At 39.5% G+C, this 22,267-nt stretch overlaps 2 protein-coding genes across 2 annotated transcripts in view; both read left to right on the top strand.

Annotated features, from left to right (window-relative positions):
- The window catches only part of LOC308460844 (uncharacterized protein), a gene marked incomplete at its 3' end in the record, with an annotated part of 30,163 nt that extends 21,211 nt beyond the window's left edge, over positions 1-8,952 (top strand). The window contains exon 4 of the mRNA XM_080977379.1: positions 7,934-8,952. Coding sequence (XP_080833505.1) covers positions 7,934-8,952 — 1,019 coding nt within the window. The remainder of the gene's footprint in view (positions 1-7,933) is intronic.
- A 5,445-nt stretch (positions 8,953-14,397) lies between these two features.
- LOC308460843 (olfactory receptor 14A16-like) lies at positions 14,398-15,366 on the top strand (the record flags this gene model as incomplete). The annotated part of the gene is made up of 1 exon (XM_080977378.1): positions 14,398-15,366. One exon carries the CDS (start codon positions 14,398-14,400, stop codon positions 15,364-15,366), a length of 969 nt encoding a protein of 322 aa, XP_080833504.1.
- Between the last annotated feature and the right edge of the window lie 6,901 nt (positions 15,367-22,267).

The raw sequence follows: 22,267 nt of genomic DNA, 5'->3' as shown, positions 1-22,267 counted from the left end.
TAGACAGGTTTTTAGAGTGACAAACTTTCCTGGAATGAGCAATTAAAGTAAATTAAAATGTTGTTTTCTAACTATGCTAAAGACCCCATTTGCACTTGTAACAGTGTGGGGGTCTTTGAAGACCAGGTTGTGTCTCAGCAGCACTTCCTGGAATGACCCTGTCACATCATCATTTCAGGAAAATGCTAGGCTAGAAGCCAGTTCTGAAATAGCCCAATGTCACTGTGTGTAGGCCCAGGGCATGTGAAACACATTTTGACCTTTTTTTAAAAAAGGAATCTCAGCCACCTCATTACATTAACAAGGAAGTCACTGCAAAATACTCATAAATAGGATTTATATGAAGGTCTTACATTCCTAGGAAAAGAGGCAGAAAAGATTATTGAATGTTGCAGGGAGTTTTTTTGGGAGCGTGGGGAGAGGGGGGAGAAAGCAGGCTTTGATACAGCACAGCATGATGTTTAGATCATGTAACAGCATTGCCAGAATAGCCATGGGGAGAGTTGTCATCTGAATTGACCACAGGGCCTATATCCTGTGTCCATATCTCTGTATTGTGGCTTGTTGTTGCTGGTTATAGGTTGGGATACTGGTCTTAGAAAGCAGACCCTCCAAGTGTCCCTTTTTTCCAGGGATGGCCCTGATTTAGAGAAGCCGTCCCAGTTTCTGATGCGATCCTGGAATGTCTCGCTTGTCCTTATGGTGTTCTTATTTTCATTGGAGAAATGTTGGAGGGTATGGTAGGATGTCCCTTTTTCATTTGTGAAATGTTTGAGAGTTTGGAGTTATCCAACCCCTGAGCCGTCTGAAGGCAATCCTGTATAGGGAAGTTGTTGTTTTTTAAATGTTAAAAGTTTTATTATGTTTTTATATATGTGGGAAGCTGTCCAAAGTGCTGGGGCCACCCAGTAGGATATGTGGGGTATAAATATTAAAATTATCATTATGGAGTGGGGTGTCCCAATTTTGATCGGAGAAATGTTGGTGAAAGTAATGTGTGAGTACTATCAGCTGGGAAGTAAAAGTGAAATCAAGATATAGCACCTGTATAAGTCAGTAGGTTTCCTATATAAAGTGGGGGGTTCCCTTATATCTCCAGTATGTTGTTGCACTATATTCTCCAAAAAGTGAATGTCTTCCATGGATTGGTCTAGGCTTGGGTTGTTGCTGGGGTGTGATTGCTGTTGGAATAGCCTACATGACCCAGGTGTCAAAGGTGTCATCAAAGCAGAGGAGAGACTATGGTGGGCAGAAGCTGAGAAAGTGTTGTTCTAAGCCACTCATGAGGATGCTAACCTACTGCATGAAAATGCATCATCATCATCATCATCTAAGGTCCCAGGGTAGTATACAACACTATAAAAATGCCATATTAAAATCACTTAAAACAATTTCAGTTTGGAAAAAGAGGGGTAACCCAAGATATCTCTGTGTGTGTGTGTGTGTGTGTGTGTGTGAATATGTTTGCATTTGTGGTGTCAAGAAATAGGGTGAAGATATCTGCCTTCAGTATGTGGTGTAAACTCTATAATGAAAGTGCAAAATTCACCTTTTTTGAAAGTGGTTTGTACAAAAAAATACCCTATCCAAGAACAGTCCCATGAAATTTTAAGGAGACTGGAACTACCAAGAGGGGCCCCTCTGCCATTCTAGACACAAGGCAGAATCTTGTAGAGAAGGGGGTAATATAAGATATTAGGAGGCCAATTCACTTAGCATTCTAAATAGTAATATGAGTAGTTTAATTGAGCCCAGAAACTAATTTGTAAACCACTGAAAGTGATTTGTGAGTTCAAAATTGAACCCTAGTCAGTAATAAGACTGCTGCATTGTGAAGCAGCTGGAATTTCTGAGATATCTACATATTCTTCTCAAGGCTAAAGTAGTTATATAGAATTTTCTCCTATGCCTCAAAGCTTATCATCCATTCAAATGCATATATGACATCCACTTTGTTGTACTATGAGGAAAATATTGAAGGGGCAATAGTAGTATCACAGTCCTCCCTACATGAAGCACAAATTTCATGGTGGATTGCAGCACTGCCCAAAATATTGTTAATTATGAATTTAAATTATCTGCATACAAGCATTAAATAAAATGGAGAATCAGTTCTGATATTTGATGGGATTTTCTCTCACTCACAGGTAGCTCAAAATTTTGTGTGACATGCAAAATGAATAATCTCACTTTCACATCTGGATTTCTACTTCTAGAATTTTCTCAGATCCGAGAACTACAGATATTACACTTCCTTGTGTTCCTAGGACTATACTTGTTAACGGTAATCGGGAATCTTTTGATCATCTTTGTAATAGCCCTTGACCATCACTTGCATACACCAATGTACTTCTTCCTCATGAACTTGGCCGTTTCTGATATTGGCTCAGTTTCTGTCATTCAACCCAAATCCATGGTTAATTCAATCATGAATAACAGACACATTTCTTATGGTGAATGTGTCTCTCAAGTTTTTTCCCTTTTTCTCTTTGGATGCACTGATATTACTGTGTTAACCATAATGGCACATGACAGGTATGTTGCCATATGTAATCCACTGCAATATGAAGTAGTTATGAACAAAGGGGCCTGCATTCAGATGATTATCATTGCATGGATCACCAGTATTCTCTATGCTGTACTACACACTGCAGGCACATTTTCCATTACCTTCTGTTCCAATCGTGTTGATCAATTCTTCTGTGAAGTGGCAAAACTACCAAAATTGTCTTGCTCTGATTTATACCTAGTTGAAGTTGGACTTCTTGTATTTAGCTGGATTTCTGTGTTTGGATGCTTTGTCTTCATTATTGTAACTTATGCGTATATCATGACTGCAGTCCTCAAAATGCCTTCTGAACGAGGACGGCATAAGGCCCTCTCCACCTGCCTGCCCCACCTCCTGGTTGTCTCTCTGCTTATGTTCACTGGACTTTTTGCCTACATCGGACCAGCTAGTAATAGCTCATCTGGGATGGATCTAGTCTTTGCTGTGATATATACAATATTTCCTCCTATGATGAATCCCTTCATCTACAGCATGAGAAACAAAGAGATCCAAACAGCATTGAAGAAGCTATTGAGCCTTAAACACCTTTGTGACACTGTTCCCAGATATATCCAGAAATCCTTGGGATTTCCTTGAACAGTCCTCCCCAGGTGTTGAAAGTGTTGAGATCTGCAAAAGAATTCCCATCACTGGAGACAGATAAAATGTGGGGCTACAGGGGTGGTCTTCCATGTCTGCTAGTAGTTATCATGGTTGCTAAATATTATCTCTTTTAATTTATATTGATGTTTTTAAAATATATTCTATTTGCTCTGTTTAGCTTTGCTTTTATGCTGGGGTGGTTTCTTTATTATTGATGATGTGTGCTTGTTTTAAATGATGCTGATGCTGGTTTATTTTAGCCTTATTGATGTACAGCCTGAGTTCTTTGCGTTAAGCATAGATCTAAATATGTTGCCTCCCATGTTTAACTATGTTTGCTTTCACCATTTTATTTTTTCAGGATATGTATGTGTAATCTCCCCGCATTTCATGCATGTTTTTTCTGGAGCCTTTAAGCAAGGATTGTAAGATTAACTTCCTGTTTTTCTATTAATGTGTGATGTTGATGCCTGGTATTAATGGTGCATTTTTCTCAAAAGTCTTATGTGGGAACAGTTGAGGTAATGCCATTGCAATTCAAAACTGCAACAGCAAGTCAATCGACCATACCAGCTATATTGTACCAATATTTCTGCGAAATCCAAAACTACTAAAATTGCCTTGCTCTGCCTTGTTCCTATCTGAAGTTGGGTTTCTTTTATTTAGTGCTATCATAACATTAGGGTGATTTATCTTCAGTGTTATAACTTCAGGGTGGATCTTAACTGCTGTCCTCAAAATCCATTCTGAACAGTGGAATACTATTATTATAGTATTAATATTAATATTAATATTAATATTAATATTAATATTAATAATATTAATATTAATAATGTCACAAGGCCCTCTCCATTTGCCTGCTCCTCTGCCTTGTTTTCTCTGTACTCTTGTTTACTGGACTCTTTACCCATGCAGGACCTCCTGGCAATAGCTCATCTGATCTGGATCTTGTCTTTGCTGTGATATATACTAACTAGAATTAAATAAATGCACAGGGTGGTTATTAGAAGTAAGAAGCTGCACAGAAATCCAAGTCAAATTGTGTGTGTGTGTGTGTGTGTGTATATGGACATACTGATGCAGACTAATATTGTTGTAGGATTAAAAGATTTGCTTTGAATATTTGGGTCCTCTTTAAGCCCATTATGTTGTATTTCCATGAATGGACTCCGTAGGAGAAGGCACTGCAGTCCATTGAGTTGCCATAAAGAGACAGTGATTCATGCTTGCAGAAGGAGGCAGGAGGCTCCCCCTCTTCAGCTGAATGCCACATCATCCTAGTGGTAGGAAAACCATAGGCCAGAATAGGCTCTGGCCCAACATTTTTATGACTGGCAGGCACCTTCCTGAAAGGTGATGGTAAGGGTCACGCCAAATCACCTCCAGGAGGCTCTTCCTGCAGCCATGGGAAGCAGTGGTGAAGGAAGTTGCAAAGGTACAAGGGGGGAGGGAGGAAATAGGTGAGTGACAAGGGGGAGTGGCAGGGTAGTGGTGGTTGTGGGGGCATGATACATACCGGCTCTTATTTTTCTTTAAGACCAAACCAAAAAAACACTTAATACAACAATGCTGTATCTTTTACTCATGTTATATTGAAGTATTTTAATTAGTAAATAAAATGCAAAAGGCTAAGGTGGTTCACTGATTTTTCTCTGCAAGGGAAAACCAGTGCTCTGTCACAAAAGCCACCTTGTAGATATTTTTGTCATGTTCCTGAAAAGGAATAACAGTCAGCACTCAAGGAACTACCATCAAAAGAGTATCACCTTGTGCTTATTGCAATTTTTCAAGCGCTTGAAAAATAATAATAATAAAAGATTCACCACCCTTTCCCATTTTGTGTTTCTTTTAAATTTTGAATTGGAAGATTAGACAGAATCTGAAGATTCATGCTGTTCTCCCACAAAGCACTGTAGAAAATGCAATACCTAACTTTCTCTTTGAGAGCCAATATGGATAGGAATGGCTTCAGATTTATGATTATGCCACAGTGACAACACAGCTGATTTTGTATCTCCAAGACTTGGGTTTGTATTGGGAAGCCTTTTGTTTGGTTGAGGGGAGGTTGTGGCCTCACCTACCCCTCCTCAGTAAGGGTATCCTGTTAGAGGGATCCGGGGTGTGATTTTTTTCTGGAGCCTTCGCATGGGTTAGAGCCATGTCACAGTTCCCTACGGGAACCCCTGGGGGTGTTACTATCTGACTTAAGTTATAGGGCACTTCCTAATGGTGGACTCCCTGCAGACAGGCAGGAGTCAAGATATAGTCTGGCTTCACCCAAAGCCTAAGCCAAACCACTCACCTCTGTAACCAATAAAGTTGTGGTCTTTTTGAACCCATGAACCATAATATTCTGCGTCAGTGTGATTTATTGTTCTCCTGGGAACTTTGTGGTTCGGTTGCCTTGGGATGCAAGGAACTGCTGAAGTGGTCAAACCAGTCTCTTTGGTAATGGTCCTAGTCAGCTTGCTAAGAATACACGTAAAATGTCTTAAGTATCAAAAAGGAGAATTATTTTAGGGTTTTTTGGAATATCCCATACTTGTTTTTATAACATTCAGTACTGTCTAGAAATTCTTAATTTTTAGTATTATTAAGGGTCCCTGAATGGATTCCCAGCAAAGTACTTTCACAGTGGAAATGACACAAAGCAAACATAAAACAGCAGTAAATTCATTCATTCGTTTTACATACATGTCATAAAATAAATAAAAAAGAGAACTGTCATTGTGAAGTTCTGTGTTTCAGGCTGTGTCACCACCAAACCCCTTTGCTGAAGCTTGGTCTTTATGTTGACTCAGCTCCTCAACAGTTCTGTCAAACAGATTAACATTTGGGAATCAAATTATAAAACCCTATGTAACATAGAAACATCATTTACAACAACCAACTGCATCTGCAAAATGCTTTGTTGGGCCAGCCTCTCAACAATGTTCTATTTTCTCTGGTGGGAACAGCTGTAAAAGGCAATAAGGAACAACTCTTTGCAGGTATAGTACATACTTGTACTTTAAGCCTTAACTGGAACATCGGGGGGGGGGGGTAGAATTAGACATCAACATTCCTATTGCCTTATTGGTGCCAATCATCTATGTAGGATAGTGTGGGAACAAACAAAGAGAAGGTAAAGGGGGGGGGGGGAATTCAACACCACTTTCCTGATCAGGTGTACTGGGCTCCTGAGAGCATGTCTCAAAGAAGTAAGAGAAAACAGAACTATAAATTCCTTCCCACAGCAGAAAAACCTCAGTGTTAATAGATACATACATACAGAGGATTAATTTTCAAAGAAAGAATTAAGAATGTTCAAAGGACTGGGTGAACTACGTGCCTTGTCTGCCCATTGAAACGTTGTTGAGACAAGATAAAGTTCAATCTACACATACATGCAACATAATACTTCAAAGTCTTCTTCCTGAGCAACTGGAATATCTCTTTTGAAAACTGCTGCATTTGAGCTGATAGGAGACTTCTGCATGGAACCAGTGATGGTTACTTTAACAATGAAAGTGAGTAAATCCATTTTCAATCATTTAATGATAAAACTCTATGCTCAAAGTAGGTCTCATTAAATTTAGTGGGACTTACTCTCAGCTAAGTGTTCACAGTATTGCAGCCTACATTACTAAAATGTATATATGATCTGTTATGCCAAAAATAAAAGTTTTATTGAGGACTAATAAATTTATTGTGCAGGGAATTTTCATATATAATACATATTGATCTCTTAAGAAGTCAAAGGCCAAAGAGGAAGAGAGAAAAAAACCCTATACAAACTTACCCTAACTTTTTGACTTCATGGTTAGTGCACAAACAACCGGACAAAATCGAAGATGCCATTGTAGGTTTGTCATCACATTCCTGAACAGTATCAATAGTCTGTTGGTTCGCTAAAAACTTACACATTTATTATGGCTTTTTGGGAACCAAGGTCCATGAATCATTATCTTGAGTATACATGTGGCTGTGGTTAGCTTTTGTGGCAGGGGATGGAGGTTGCAAACAGTGAATCGCTAAAAGTACAGAGACAGAAAAATAGACAATTAACTAAGTAGCTGGATTGGTAAACAATTTAATACATGTTTAGTTATTAAATAAATATATTGGAACAGTTCAATTTAGAAGTTATAACACTATACCTCTTGCAATTTAGTAGTTTCATGATGCAATCTCCTTTTGCAGTTTCTTTTTTCAAGTGCAACCATATTACGGTCAAAAAACACTCTCTCCGAGTCCTGTCCCATGAACTTCTGAGGGTTCTGGAACTACCAAGAGGAGCCCCCTTGCCAATCTTATCAGAGTCTTGTAGGGAAGGAGTCAAAATCAGATATTAGGAAACCAACTCACTTACCATTCTAAATAGTAATATGAGTAGTTTAATTGTGCCCAGAAACTAATTTGTAAACCACTGCAGGTGACTTGTGAGTTCAAAATTGAACCCTGCTCAGTAATAACACTACTGCATTTTGACCAGCTGAAATTTCAGAGATATCTACCTATTTTTTCTGAAGGATAGAGTAATTGTGCAGATTTCCTCCTGTACCCCAAAGATTATGATCTACTCAAGATGCATTTATGACATCCACTTTGTTGTACTATGAGGAAAATATTGAAGGGGCAATAGGAATATCACAGTTCTCCCTACGCGAAGCACACATTTCATGGTGGATACAGCACTGCCCATAATATTAATATATATGAATTTACATTGTCTGCATAAAGGCATTAAATGAAATGCAGAACCAGTTCTGATATTTTGGTGGGATTTTCTCTCCTTCACAGATAGCAGGCATTCTTTTGTGACATACAAAATGCATAATGTGACTTCCACATCTGGATTTCTACTTCTAGAATTTTCTCAGAACCGAGAACTACAGATACTACACTTCCTTGTGTTCCTAGGACTATACTTGATAACAGTAATTGGGAATCTTTTGATCATCTTTGTAATAGCCCTTGACCATCACCTGCATACACCAATGTACTTCTTCCTCATGAACTTGGCCATTTCTGATATTGGCTCAGTTTCTGCCATTCAGCCCAAATCCATGGTTAATTCAATCATGAACAACAGGCAAATTTCTTATGGTGAATGTGTCTCTCAAGTTTTTTCCCTTTTCCTCTTTGTGTGCTCTGATTTTACCCTGTTAACCATAATGGCACATGACAGGTATGTTGCCATCTGTAATCCATTGCAATATGAAGTTGTTATGAACAAAGGAGCCTGCATTCAGATGATTACCATTGCATGGATCACCAGTATTCTCTATGCTGTCTTACACACTTCAGGCACATTTTCCATTACCTTCTGTTCCAATCATGTTGATCAATTCTTCTGTGAAGTCCCAAAACTACTAAAATTGTCTTGCTCTGACTTACACCTAGTTGAAGTTGGACTTCTTGCGTTTAGCTGTATTTCTGTTTTTGGATGCTTTGTCTTCATTATTGTAACTTATGTGTATATCATGACTGCAGTCCTCAAAATGCCTTCTGAACAGGGACGCCATAAGGCCCTCTCCACTTGCCTACCCCACCTCCTGGTTGTCTCTCTGCTTATGTCCACTGGACTCTTTGCCTACATCAGACCACCTAGCAACAGCTCATCTGGCCTGGATCTAGTCTTTGCTGTGATATATACTATTCTTCCACCTATGCTGAACCCATTCATCTATAGCATGAGAAACAAAGAGATCCAGACTGCATTGTGGAAACAATTGAATCTTAAGCAATTTCCTGACACTATTCCCAGGTTTATTCTGAAATGTTTGGGATTTCCTTTTATAGCCCTTCCTAGGAGTTGAGATCTACTGGGGTTGCCCTTCTTAGGGAGCAATCCAATATTCAAGAATTAGGCATGAAAAGTATGCAGCAGAATCATCTGGTAGATATATTTGTTGTTGCTCTTTACCCCATAGATATTATTTTGTTGAGTTTTGAAAAATTAAACCATTATTGCAGTTCATAGTAGTGTCACCCAGATACACTGTGAACAGGGTAATTTTGCTATTGCAAAATAGCAAAATGGACCTTTCCGTATTTTCCGTATTTTGTTGGCATCCAACTACTATCAGCTAGGACCACTTTATCATCCTGTTTTGGGTTGAAGGGAGATGGAGTCCAACAAAATAGTAAAGGCCATTGGTCCTCACTCACTAGACTACTTAAATGGCTTGGTTTTGTATTGTCATCTAAAAGCAATGCATGGTATTAAAGTAACAGCATTTATTTTTCCCGTGTTGTTTTTTGTGTTGCTATTGGATAAGGGTAAACGAAATGGTAAGGTATCAACTCTTTTGCTATATGGAGAGGAGTTATAGCTCAAAGCATCTGGAAGGTTGATCTTTAGTGATTCTTCCTCAATTCCAAACTCACCTCTTCTTCCTAAATGAGTGATCAAGGTTGACCTTTGTGACTCTAGATTCACCCCTGACAACAGCCTAATGTGATGTAGGCTACTGTGTCAATTTCACTAGCAAAGTCCCATGGCAGTTTAGCCAAGCTCTGTGCTCAGGGTTTTCCTTTGGAGTTAGCTGAGGAAACTACATGAAGCCCAGGATGTTCATCTCTTACGAGAGAAAGCGATTGCTGATTTTAGGTTGATTTAAGCCTGAAGAATGTAGTAGATGCTACCTGCCTATATTATATTAAGTTTAGAAAGTAGGAGCTACATTTTATTTTTATTTTACTGCAGTTTTAAGTTCTGTTTATTTTGCAGATACAGGAAGGGTATCTTCAGGCATCATTAATGTAAACATGCAAAATGGTGTTCTCAATTATATATGCAATATCATTTGCAACAGGTAGCAATGTGCTCTGTTCTGTGGGACCAAATATAGACTAGGGCGAAGGATTGACTGATACCTTGAAGGACCCAGTTGCAGAGATTCCAAAGGAAGATTCACAAAACACCTGAGTGATCATTTCCAGTGCTTTATCATAAAGTTATATCAAGAGACTTACATACAGCAATGCAATGTAGGATTCCTTGTCACTACATTTCAGATCAGACACTGAAGCAGCAAGCACCATGGCTTTGTTTGTAGGGGCCAAGTGGATATGGGCTACTCTTTTGCCAAGAACAAAATGGGTTCAATCTTAATAGATTTCTGAAGTAGCAACAGACCAACAGTGTAGAAGAAAGGTTTAATTTATTGAGCAGAATAGGCCTTTATAGCCACATTTAAAAAATGCAGAAACTCACTTGGGATCAAATAAAGAGGCAGACAATCAATTAAGAACTAAACAGAGGAACTAAACAGCCAACAACACACACAAACCCATCACACACCATCCCAAACAAAACATTTAACCCAACAGCCAAGATACAATAGCAGACAACCAACTGAACCCCTCCAGCCAGCTACAGGGAGTCCCAGGGGTATCAGGGGCTGCATAGTACCAGCAATAGCATTGGCTTGCATCAAGTCTCCCTCTTATCTGGCTCAAACCATGCAGTTTTTATCAGCTCTAGGCAGTGACGTAGCTAGCTGTTCATGTGCCGGGGGCGGCATGCACATCCTGCAACTGGGGGTGAGACGAGCTTCCCATGGGGGTGGGGCGTACTGCATGGAGCCTCTCTGCTGTCACCCCCTCAGCTGTAGGGCAGCTGAGGGAGAGGCAGAGGGCAGATGCAAGTCCTACGCTGCTATTTTAGGCAGAGCGGAGCCTGGAGGCACCCAGGCCACCACATCACTCCCAGGAGAGACACGTGGCTCAGGCATACTGCAGGCCCCCCGGTAAATGCTGGCCCCCACGGTGTGGTGCCCAGGGGCAGCTGTGTTTCATTACCTGTGTTGGCTGAAATAAAAGTTTCATGAGCCCAATTTTCATTTTTTTGAAACTCATTTTTTTGTCATTTTGTCACACCCCCAAGTGATGACACCCAGGGTGGACTGCACCCCTGCACCCCCTTCTCCACCACTGGGTCCAGGCAGATGAGGCTTAATGACTGAACTGCCCCCACCTGGAGTGATTGATACTACTTTCACCTGGCCTGCAAGTCCATGATCCAGGCCAGTAAAGCAGTTGAACCCCAGCTGGGCTATCCCCTAGCAACAGGAGTGCTCCTGAAAGCATGTAAGTCGGTCATGCCTGTACTCTAAGCCTTAACCTGAACATCAAGAAAAAAAATTAGAATCAATTATAGATATTGTGAAGAATGAGGATGTTACTTTTTCACACAAAGCACAAATGCAACAAGTTAGACACCCACAGGAAAAAACCTGGCAACAAGAGCCCAATTGTAAACATGAAGACGGGACTTAACATATTCTCATGTGTTGAGACTATGTGGCTCAAGAGATAAAGATTTAATTTACCAGAAATGTTAGTGAAACATGGCACAATTCATGTGATATATTTATTCTAAATACAAAGTACCAAGGAACTGAACATTGTATTCATTCATTATGATATATGATATACGATATTCGATATCTTTATTGTCATTGTCCCATGCAGAACAATGAAATTGAAAAAGTACATAAAACATTCAAAAACCCCTAAAAACTCTAAAACCCCATTTTAAAATACACTATACTATAGAGACCCCTTATGCTGCATTTAGAACCAGAACTGCATTTGCGTAGAAACTGTTTCTCAGGCGGCTAGTCCTGGCCTTTATAACCCTATACCTTCTTCCAGAAGGCAGAAGCTGAAAGAGATCATTTCTGGGGTGCGTACTATACTGCGCTATCTCTGCCACTTTCTTATGGCACCTGACAGCATAGATTTGATCTAAGGTGGGAAGAGTGCACCCAATTATTCTCTCTGCAGTCTTTACAACCCTGGACAGCATTGTTTTTTCCCGGGCCATCCAGCTCCCAAACCACACACACAGACCATAAGTTAATACACTCTCCACAGTGCAATGGTAAAATGCCATCACGAGGTCCTTTGAGAGATTGTTCTTCCGGAGGATTCTCAGAAAATATAACCTCTGCTGTGCTCTCTTCATCAGGTCTTTGCTGTTTTCTCCCCAGGTTAGGTCGTCTTTCAATTCCATTTCCAGAAATCAAAACACCGAGACCTGTTCCATGCACTTCCCCTCAATAATAAGTGGCTAAATATTCAATTTATATTTCCTAAAGTCCACAATGATCTCTTTTGTTTTCTTTAAATTAAGGAGTAAGTTGTTTTTCCTGCACCACTCCCCCAACTGCTCAACTTCCTTCCTATAGGCCGCCTCCCCCTCTCCAGCCATGATTAAACCAACCACCGTTGTATCATCTGCGAACTTAATGATCTTATTACTGGGGTATTTGGGGGCACAGTCAGCTGTATAGAGCGTATATAAAAGCAGGCTCAACACGCACCCCTGCGGTGTCCCCGTATTCGTGATGAGATCCGCAGAGACGTGGGAACCCAACCTGACACTTTGGGAACGGTTTGATAGAATATCTAATATCCACCTGCACAAACATGGTGGAAGTCCCAGGTCTAATAATTTGGGCACCAATCTATGCGGAAGAATAGTATTAAATGCAGAACTAAAGTCTACAAATAACAGTCTCGTGTAGTTCCCTTGCTTCTCCAAATGAGTCAGGACAGCATGTAAAGCCATTGCCATAGCATCCTCTGTGGATCTCTTTGCCTTCTATGCAAACTGGTAACGGTCAAGTCCCACTGGCAGACAAGATAAGATGCGGTTCCTCACCAGTTTTTCAAAACATTTCATTATAATGGGTGTCAACGCCACAGGGCAAAAATCATTCAGGGACCTCGACACACAACCCTTTGTAACATAGAAACATCAACAACAACCACCAATTGCATCTGAAAAATGCTTTGTTGAGCCAGCCTCTCAACAATGTTCTATTTTCTCTGGGGGTTACAGCTGTAAAAGGCAATATAGAACAACTCTTTGCAGGTACAGTATAGTACTTGCACGTTAAGCCAAAACCAGAACATCAAGGGAACAAAATATAATTAATGATAGACATTAACATTCCTATTGCCTTATTGGTGCCAATCATCTATTTAGGTTAGTGTGGAAACAAACAAAGAGAAGGCGAAGGAAAAAATTTCAACACATTTTTTCGATCAGGTGCACTGGGCTCCTGGGAGAATGTCTCCAAGATGTCAAAGACAATAGAACTACAAATTCCTTCCCACAGCTAATAGACCTCAGTGTTGGTAGATACACACAGAGGGCTAGGTTTCAAAGAAAAATTAAGAAAGATCAAAGAACTGGGTGAACTACATGCCTTGTCTGCCCATTGCAGACATTGTTGAGACAAGATAAGTTCAACGTACACATACATGCAACATAATACTTCAAAGTCTTCCTCCTAAACAACTGGATTCTCTCTTTTGAAAACTGCTTCATTTGAACTGATAAGAGATTTCCACCTGAAACCAGTGGTGCTTATTTCAATAATGTGAGTGAGTACATCCATTTACAACCATTTAATAGTAAAATTCAATGCACAAAGTATGTCACATAAAATTTAGTGGGACTTAATCCCAGCTAAGTGTTCACAGGATTGCAACCTACATTACTAAAATATACATGTTTTGTTATTAAAATATAAATTGTAAGAATTCAATCCAGAAGTGATAACACTATACCTCTTGATGAATTGCAATTTAGTAGTTTCATGGTGCAATCTCCTTTTGCAGTTTCTTTTTTCAAGTGCAACCATATTAAGCTCAAAAAATACTCTCTCCAAGTTCAGTAGACTGAATTTCTGTGGGTGCTGGAACTACTAAGAGGGAATCTTTTCCAATCTTAACACAAGACAGAGTCTGGCGGGAAAGAGGCAATCTCAGATAATAGGAGACCAATTCACTTAGCATTCTAATATGTAATATGAGTAGTATAATTGTGCCCAGAAACTAATTTGTAACCACTGCAGGAGTTCAAAATTGAACCCTGGTCAATAATTACCTGACCCTGCATTTTGAACCAGCTGAAATTTCTGAGATATCTACCTATTTTTCTGAAGGATAGAGTAATTATGCAGATTTCCTCCTGTACCCCCAAAGATTCTCATCTACTCCAAATGCATTTATGACATCCACTTTGTTGTACTATGAGGAAAATATTGAAGGGGCAATAGGAATATCACAGTCCTCCCTACACGAAGCACACATTTCATGGTGGATTGCAGCACTGCCCATAACATTAATAAATATGAATTTAAAATATCTGCATATAAGCATTAAATGAAATGGAGAATCAGTTCTGATATTTTGTGGGATTTTCTATCCCTCACAGATAGCAGGCATTCTTGTGTGACATAAAAATGGACAATCTGACATCCACATCTGGATTTCTACTTCTAGAATTTTCTCAGAACCGAGAACTACAGATACTACACTTCCTTGTGTTCCTAGGACTATACTTGTTAACGGTAATCGGGAATCTTTTGATCATCTTTTTAATAGCCCTTGACCATCACCTGCATACACCAATGTACTTCTTCCTCATGAACTTGGCCGTTTCTGATATTGGCTCAGTTTCTGTCATTCAACCCAAATCTATGGTTAATTCAATCATGAATAACAGACACATTTCGTATGCTGCATGTGTCACTCAAGTTTTCTTCTTTTTCCTCTTTGGATGCTCTGATTTTACCCTGTTAACCATAATGGCACATGACAGGTATGTTGCCATATGTAATCCACTGCAATATGAAGTTATTATGAACAAAGGGGCCTGCATTCAGATGATTACCATTGCATGGATCACCAGTATTCTCTATGCTGTCTTACACACTGCAGGCACATTTTCCATTACATTCTGTTCCAGTCGTGTTGATCAATTCTTCTGTGAAGTCCCAAAGCTACTAAAATTGTCCTGCTCTGACTTATACCTAGTTGAAGTTGGACTCCTTTTATTCAGCTGTATTTCTGTTTTTGGATGCTTTGTCTTCATCATTGTAACTTACGCATGGATCTTGAGTACAGTCCTCAAAATGCCTTCTGAACACGGACGGCATAAGGCCCTCTCCACCTGCCTTCCCCACCTCATGGTTGTCTCTGTCTTCATTTTCACTGCAGTCTTTGCCTACATCAGACCACCTAGTAATAGCTCATCTGGCCTGGATCTAGTCTTTGCTGTGATATATACTATTCTTCCCCCTATGCTCAACCCATTCATCTATAGCATAAGAAACAAAGAGATCCAGACTGCATTGTGGAAACAATTGAATCTTAAGCAATTTCCTGACACTGTTCCTAGATGTACCCAGAAATGCTTGGGATTTCCTTGAACAGTCTTGCCCAGGCGTTGAAATTGTTGAGATCTGCGAAAGAATTCCTATCACTGGAGACAGATAAAATGTGGGGCCACAGGGGTGGTCTTCCATGTCTGCTAGTAGTTATCATGTTCGCTACATATTATCTCTTTTAATTTATATTGATGTTTTAAAATATATTCTATCTATTTGCTCTGTTTAGCTTTGCTTTTATGCTGGGGTGGTTTCTTTATTATTGATGATGTATGCTTGTTTAAAATAATGCTGACGGTGGCGTATTTTAGTCTTATTGATGTACAGCCTGAGATCTCTGCATTAAGCATAGATGTAAATATGTTGCCTCCCATGTTTAACTATGTTTGCTTGCACCATTTTAGCTTTTCAGCACATGTATGTGTAATCTCCCTGCATTCCATGTATGTTTTTCTGGAGTCTTTAAGAAAGAAGGATTGTAGGATTAACTTCCTCTTTTTCTATTAATGTGTGATATTGATGCCTGGTATTAATGGTGTATTTTTCTCAAGTGTCTCATGTGGGAACAGTTGGGCTAATGCCATTACTTTTCAAAACAGCAACAGCAAGTCAATCTACCAATATTTCTTTGAAATCCAAAACTACTAAAATTGTGTTGCTCTGACTTATACCTAGTTGAAGTTGGACATCTTGTGTTTAGCTGTATATCTGTGTTTGGATGCTTTGTGTTCATAATTGTAACTTACGTGTGGATCTTGACTGCAGTCCTCAAAATGCCTTCTGAACAGGGACGCCATAAAGCCCTCTCCACCTGCCTGCCCCACCTCCTGGTTGTCTCTCTGCTTATGTTCACTGGACTCTTTACCTACATCGGACAACCTAGTAACAGCTCATCTGGCCTAGATCTTTTCTTTGCTGTGATATATACTATTCTTCCCCCTATGCTCACCCCATTCATCTGTAGCATGAGAAACAAAGAGATCCAGACTCTTGGACTCTGTGGAAACAGTTGAATCTTAAGCAATTTCCTGACACTATTCCCAGGTTTATTCTGAAATGTTTGGGATTTCCTCTTATAGCCCTTCCTAGGAGTTGAGATCTGCTGGGGTTGCAGGCATGAAAAGTATGCAGCAGAACAATGTAGAATACACATGTGTTGTTGCCCCGTACTCCATAGATATTATTTTGCTGAGTTTTGAAAAATTAAACCATTATTACAGTTCATCGTAGTGTCACCCAGATAGACTGTGAACAGGGTAATTTTGCTATTGCAACACTCCCTACCCTGGACCTTTCCATATCTTGTTGGCATCCAACTACTATCAGCCAGGACCACTTATCATCCTGTTTTGGGTTGAAGGGAGATGGTGTCCAACAAAATATCAAAGGCCATTGGTTCCCCACTCACTTAAATTGATTGGTTTTGTATTGTCATCTAAAAGCAATGCATGGTATTAAAGTAACAGCATTTATTCCCCCTGTGTTGTTTTCCGTGTTGTTATTGGGTAAACCAAATGTTCTTTGCTGTGATGTATGCTATACTTCCTTCATCATTAAATCCCTTCATTTATAGCTTGAGAAACGAAGAGATCCAGACTGCATTGCAGAAGCTATTTAATCTTAAACGCTTGTATGGCACTGTTCCTAGATTTGTTCTGAAAAGCTAAAATATTGTAGAGCCCTGCCTGGGAGGTGATATCTTACACGGAGACACTTATTAGTGTCCAATCACTGGGGGACATGTGGGTGGGCCTGCTCCAGTGGCATGTGGTTAAATTTTTCATAGCGGAACAGTTAGGGCCAGAGGCGCTAGCTTGCGAGGGATGTGGGGGGACAATGTCATGAGTGCGACATTGTGGTGTCCTGTTGTTGAGCACATGAGCATTGCACCTCCCTCCCTAAGCTGGGCATAAGCTTCCCAGGCTTTGTGAAGGAGGTGCTAGGGGTCTGACAGGATGCTGGAATCCTCCTGCCTCCTTTCAAAAGCTGGATAAGGTTTGGGAAGATGGCAGGATGGATCTTGGACCCATCGGAGCCTCGCGCCTAAATCCTAAATCCGGGCAGAAGCTTCCTGGGCTTCAGGAAGGAGGCACCAGGGGAACATCTAGGGGACTAGCCTAGGACTCAGCTATACAACTGAAAATAAAACATTTTAAGTGTGTTTTAAGTGCAATATACAATGTGACACTAGATGGTGATGGTGAGCCTTATGGAAAATTCAGTGTGTTTTTAAAAAAGCTTTTAAAACAGCATTTTCAGAATGGTTTTTATATGTGTGTAGATTCCACCCTAGTCCCCTTAGGCCAATGACTGCATGCCACTGGCCTGCTCCATGGTGGCTCCCCAGCTTTGGAATTACATTTCATTTGAGATTTCACAGGGATCCATGCTGGGGGTTTTCCCCTGACCCACCTCTGATTCATTTTATGCTGAGCTCCTTGTTTTATTATTGTTAATATATTCATGTTTTCACTGCTGTTGATTAAATTTTATTGTAGGTTGATTGGATAACAGGATATCAGTATTTTAAATAAATAAATAGTAATGCCTTTTCTATATCAGAATACTCCCCCAGCTCACTGTTAACCTTGCCTGCAGAGTCACACAATAGGCATGAGTCATCACCATCCATATCATTATGATGTATGCCATTATTATTTTTAAAGTGTGCCATACATGTATACCATGGATGAGTGGAACTTGTCAACACTCAAGCACTACCGCCAATAGAGTGGCACCTTGTGTTTATTGAAGTAATAATAATAATAACAATAATTTTATTATTTGTACCCCACCCATCTGATTGCGTTGCCTCAGCCACTCTGGGCAGCTTCCAACATACCAGTATATAAAAACATAATAAAACATTACACAGTCTTTCAAGTGCTTGAAGAAGAAGAAGAAGAAGTCACCCTTTTCCATTTTGTGCTTTTTCTTTTTAAGATTTTATTTATACTTTTAATTTTACGACAAACACAAAACAAGAATTTGAATTATTCCACATCATATTTTGACTCCCCTCCCCCCATTTGTGGTTTCCTACATTTATACTGTTTTTTACTGCAATTCTAAGTTAACCTTATTTATTGTTTATTCCAGATAGTCAATATATGTTTTCTGTCACTGCACATTTTTACTTTAGTCCTGCTAATGTCTTAATTTGTTTACAATAATTTTGTAAATATTCAATAAACAGTTTCCATTCTACATTAAAAAAATTATCTTGATTTCTTATTCTAAAATTCCTATAATTCCTAAAAGAAAAGCCTCTGGTTTCTTAATAAAAGTTATTTTAAACATTTTTTTCAATTCACCATATAGCATTTCCCAGTAGACTTTTACCTTATTACAAGTCCACCACATATGGAAAAAGGTAACTTCTTTACTTTTACATTTCCAACAGGTATTTTGTTTAGAGTTACACATTTTTGCTAATCCATTGGGTGTCAAATACCATCTATACATCATTTTCATATACAGGTAGTTTTCCCTCAAACCATAACTTGCTATAAACCTTAGATCTATATTCCACAACCACTCCCAAGCCAACATTTCAATATTATGACCAATATTCATTGCCCGATGTGTCATTGAGGATTTCACTTGTTCATCCACTCTGTGCTTCATTTTAAATCAGAAGATTAGACTGAAACTGGAGATTCATGTTGTACTCCCACAAAGCAATGTAAAAAAAATGCAATGCTATGATGTAACTTTCTTCTTCAGATATAAGATAGATGGGAGTGGCTTCAGATTCTTGGCACAATCAAACTCATCTGATTTTGTATCTCTAATACTGGAGACTGTAGGAGAAGGAACTGCTAAAGTGGTCAAACCAGTCTCTTTGTTAAGGTAATAACCCCAGCCAGCCTGCTAAGTATCCTTTTTACATGTCTTTTGACCTGGACAAGTTTGTCTAGTCTCCAGTGGAGCTCTGAAGACAAAGAGATTTGACTTCCTCTCTGTGCTGAAGCTGAAGTTATGGGTTTGGGGCTCTGTGGGAACCTAATAGAGGAGAAAGATAGATTTGCCCTCACGGTCACGTAACTGCCATGGCAGGTGAAGGGAGGGCCACAAGAATGAACGCAGAAGACTGGTATTGGGTTGAATTAGGCCAAAACTTTATTGATTACAGGAAAGAGTTGGTTTGGCTAAGGCACTGGGCATGTATCCAGCATCAGGCAGACTGCCTTCCGCCTGATAGGAATGTGGTGGGGTTTAACTTGTGTTGGACAGTTGCCCCCAACATGGATTGGATGCCACGACCCCACACAGGCCACCATCGTGAGAGGTATATGGGCCCATTGGTCTCCCAGTAGACTCCTGGACAGAGTCACCCCTCCTGTAGGAGAAGGAACTGCAGTCTCTTTTTAAAGTACCCTTTTTTACATGTCTCAAGAGTTTGCTCCTCATCCCCTGCAGCTTGATGCCACGTCATCCTAGGTGTAGAAATTTGTCATTGTGTAGACTTATGTGGAGCTAGGAACACACAAATACATGATTAACTGAAACCTAAATTATGGCATGGGGAGGGAAGGACTCCTTAGAACCCTGAAGGAGGAGAAAGATGTGTTGAGCAGTTAATGTTATGGCCCTTCCATCCTTTGCTCAGGTGTGTGTGTGTGTGTGTGTGTGTGTACCATATATAACAAAAGACCAGACTCCACTGACTTAGTGACTTTCATTCTAAGAACACCAAAACAGAAGTTAAGTGCTTGTGTAACTTATTTTAAATATATATACTGTATGACTAATAATAATAATAATAAATAACAACAACACTTTTATTGATCTTATAACATTGCACTTTGTAGCCAAGACGTTGTACATCAAACAACCTTTCTTGTCAGGAAAAAAAGAAAATAAATGAAGTAAAAGGGGGGGGGGGAATAAGATAAAGAAAAATGATGTGTGAATGCGAAAAGGGGCAACATAACAAAACAAAAAAATAGATTGAAAGGGAAAATACATTCCAGAAATGTAAAAATAAAACCAATCACTCAATAAATTTGTTTTCTTGATAATTATGTATTGTTTTATGTAATTATGTACCGTAAGTTTTACCGTTAAGATAAATTTGCCAGGTTTTCCTTAGCCAATGAGTTGTACCTTTTTCTTGATTTTATTTGTTTATTTTTTTGTAAACTACTTTGAGTCTTGTTTTTTAATAAGTGGGGGGGGGGGTCTTTATTTTTCCATTTTTTGTGCAATATACCATTTTGCTGTTAGCAGTGTAGCAACCTGCTGTAAATCAGTATTACTGACTTCAGAATGAAATTTCAAAAAGAAGAGTTATTTTAGGGTTTCTGGGAAGATCATAACCAGTGCTTCTTTCTGTATTTCCCCCCAGAAATTCTTAATGTATTTTGATAAGGGATTCTTAGCGAAGAACTTATACAGATGGGGGGCCGCTAGGGGTGCATTGGTAGATGGCTGACAATACCATCTCTCCAGCTCACACGAGGCAATTAAGAGGCTGATATGGGAGTATGCAGCCTCCCTTGTTACCCCAAGGAAATGGGGAACACTGCCTTGCCTGCGGTTGCCATAAATCACCCCCAGATTCGAAAGAAGGGGGTGAGGGCACTAGGCACACAGCCCTCGTGGGAGACGGCTCTCCCTGAAGCTGTCTCTAATCGCGCTTCTAGTTGCAGGAGCTCAAAATAAACAATTGGAGAGAAGCAAATGCACATATTTCGAGTGAAGATTGGGAGATAAGACTGCTAATTAAAGTGATCTCTGTGAAGTGGAGCGACGGGCTGGCTTCAACAATAAATCAAGAAGAAGATTCATCAAAGGATTGGTATGTCGGAGCGGGACTGAAAAGGGGGGGGGGACTTTTCTTTTTTTAATCTTATGTGAGTACCCAATAACCCTCCGCCCAAGAAAGAACCGTTGCAATTACTGATTACAAGCACGATGATTAAGAACTGTGTGGAAATAAATTACTAATCAAAGACATGGCTTGTGGGAACATCGGGAAAGGAATGGAAGCTCTTTGTGACGCAGTTATAAAAAGAGACTTGTTACGGCAGGCCTGTCCACAGGATGATTGAGGGGGAGGAGGACCATGGTCTGTTATTATATCGGACTGTGAGTTTGACCTGGCAGGGCCCCCTGAGAAAACTGAGGAGAGACTGGCAGGCCTGTGGAAATTAACAGACAGACTTTGGGAATATTTTGTACGGAGGTGCGGAAATGGTGTCTGTCTATTTTGATATGGCTCTTGGAGGAGTGTAAAATCCACATAGGATATAACAACGTTTGTTTTCAACCCGCTTGTGGAGACTACCAGAGATCACAAAGAGGAATATGATAACAACAAGAAGATGATGAAAATAACAAAGAGAAGATTGAACAGAACTGTGAATAACAGAACTGTGTACATTAAAGCAGCAGCAAGAGAGATGTTTGGATCCCTTTCTGAGCTCGAAGCATGGGTACCCCCAACAAAAATTTAAAAATTTGGCTGTGTAATTTGGAATTAATGTGATTTGGAATTAATGTGATTTGATTGGCCTGTTAATAAAAATTATTTTTTTTTAAAAAAAAAGAAGAACTTATACAGATGTAAGTGATATAAAACAAACATCACATAAATAAGGCATGAATGAATTAAATAATAACATGAATGATATAATTTACACAAGTATCATAAAATAAATAAAACAGAGCACTGTCATACTGAACTTCTATGTTTCAGATTGAGTCAGTAGAAATCCTTTTCTGAAGCTTGGTATTTGTTCTGGCTTATCTCTACAGCAGTTCTTTCAAATGTATTGACACTAAAATTTGCAGCTAAAACAAAAACATCAACTAACAAGAAATTACAGTGCTGCAGACATTCCTAACTCATTTTAAAACTTATGGGGAACATCATAAGATTCAGGGCCTTAGAGAAAGGAGACAACAGGCATAACCCAAATTACTCTGAGATCATGAA

This window comes from Podarcis pityusensis (genome assembly GCF_964106645.2).
Source record: "Podarcis pityusensis genome assembly, chromosome: 13".
In the NCBI taxonomy this organism is placed as follows: Eukaryota; Metazoa; Chordata; class Lepidosauria; order Squamata; family Lacertidae; genus Podarcis; species Podarcis pityusensis.
The sequence above is the reverse complement of the archived record's forward strand: the minus strand, read 5'-3'. Positions and strand labels throughout refer to the sequence as shown.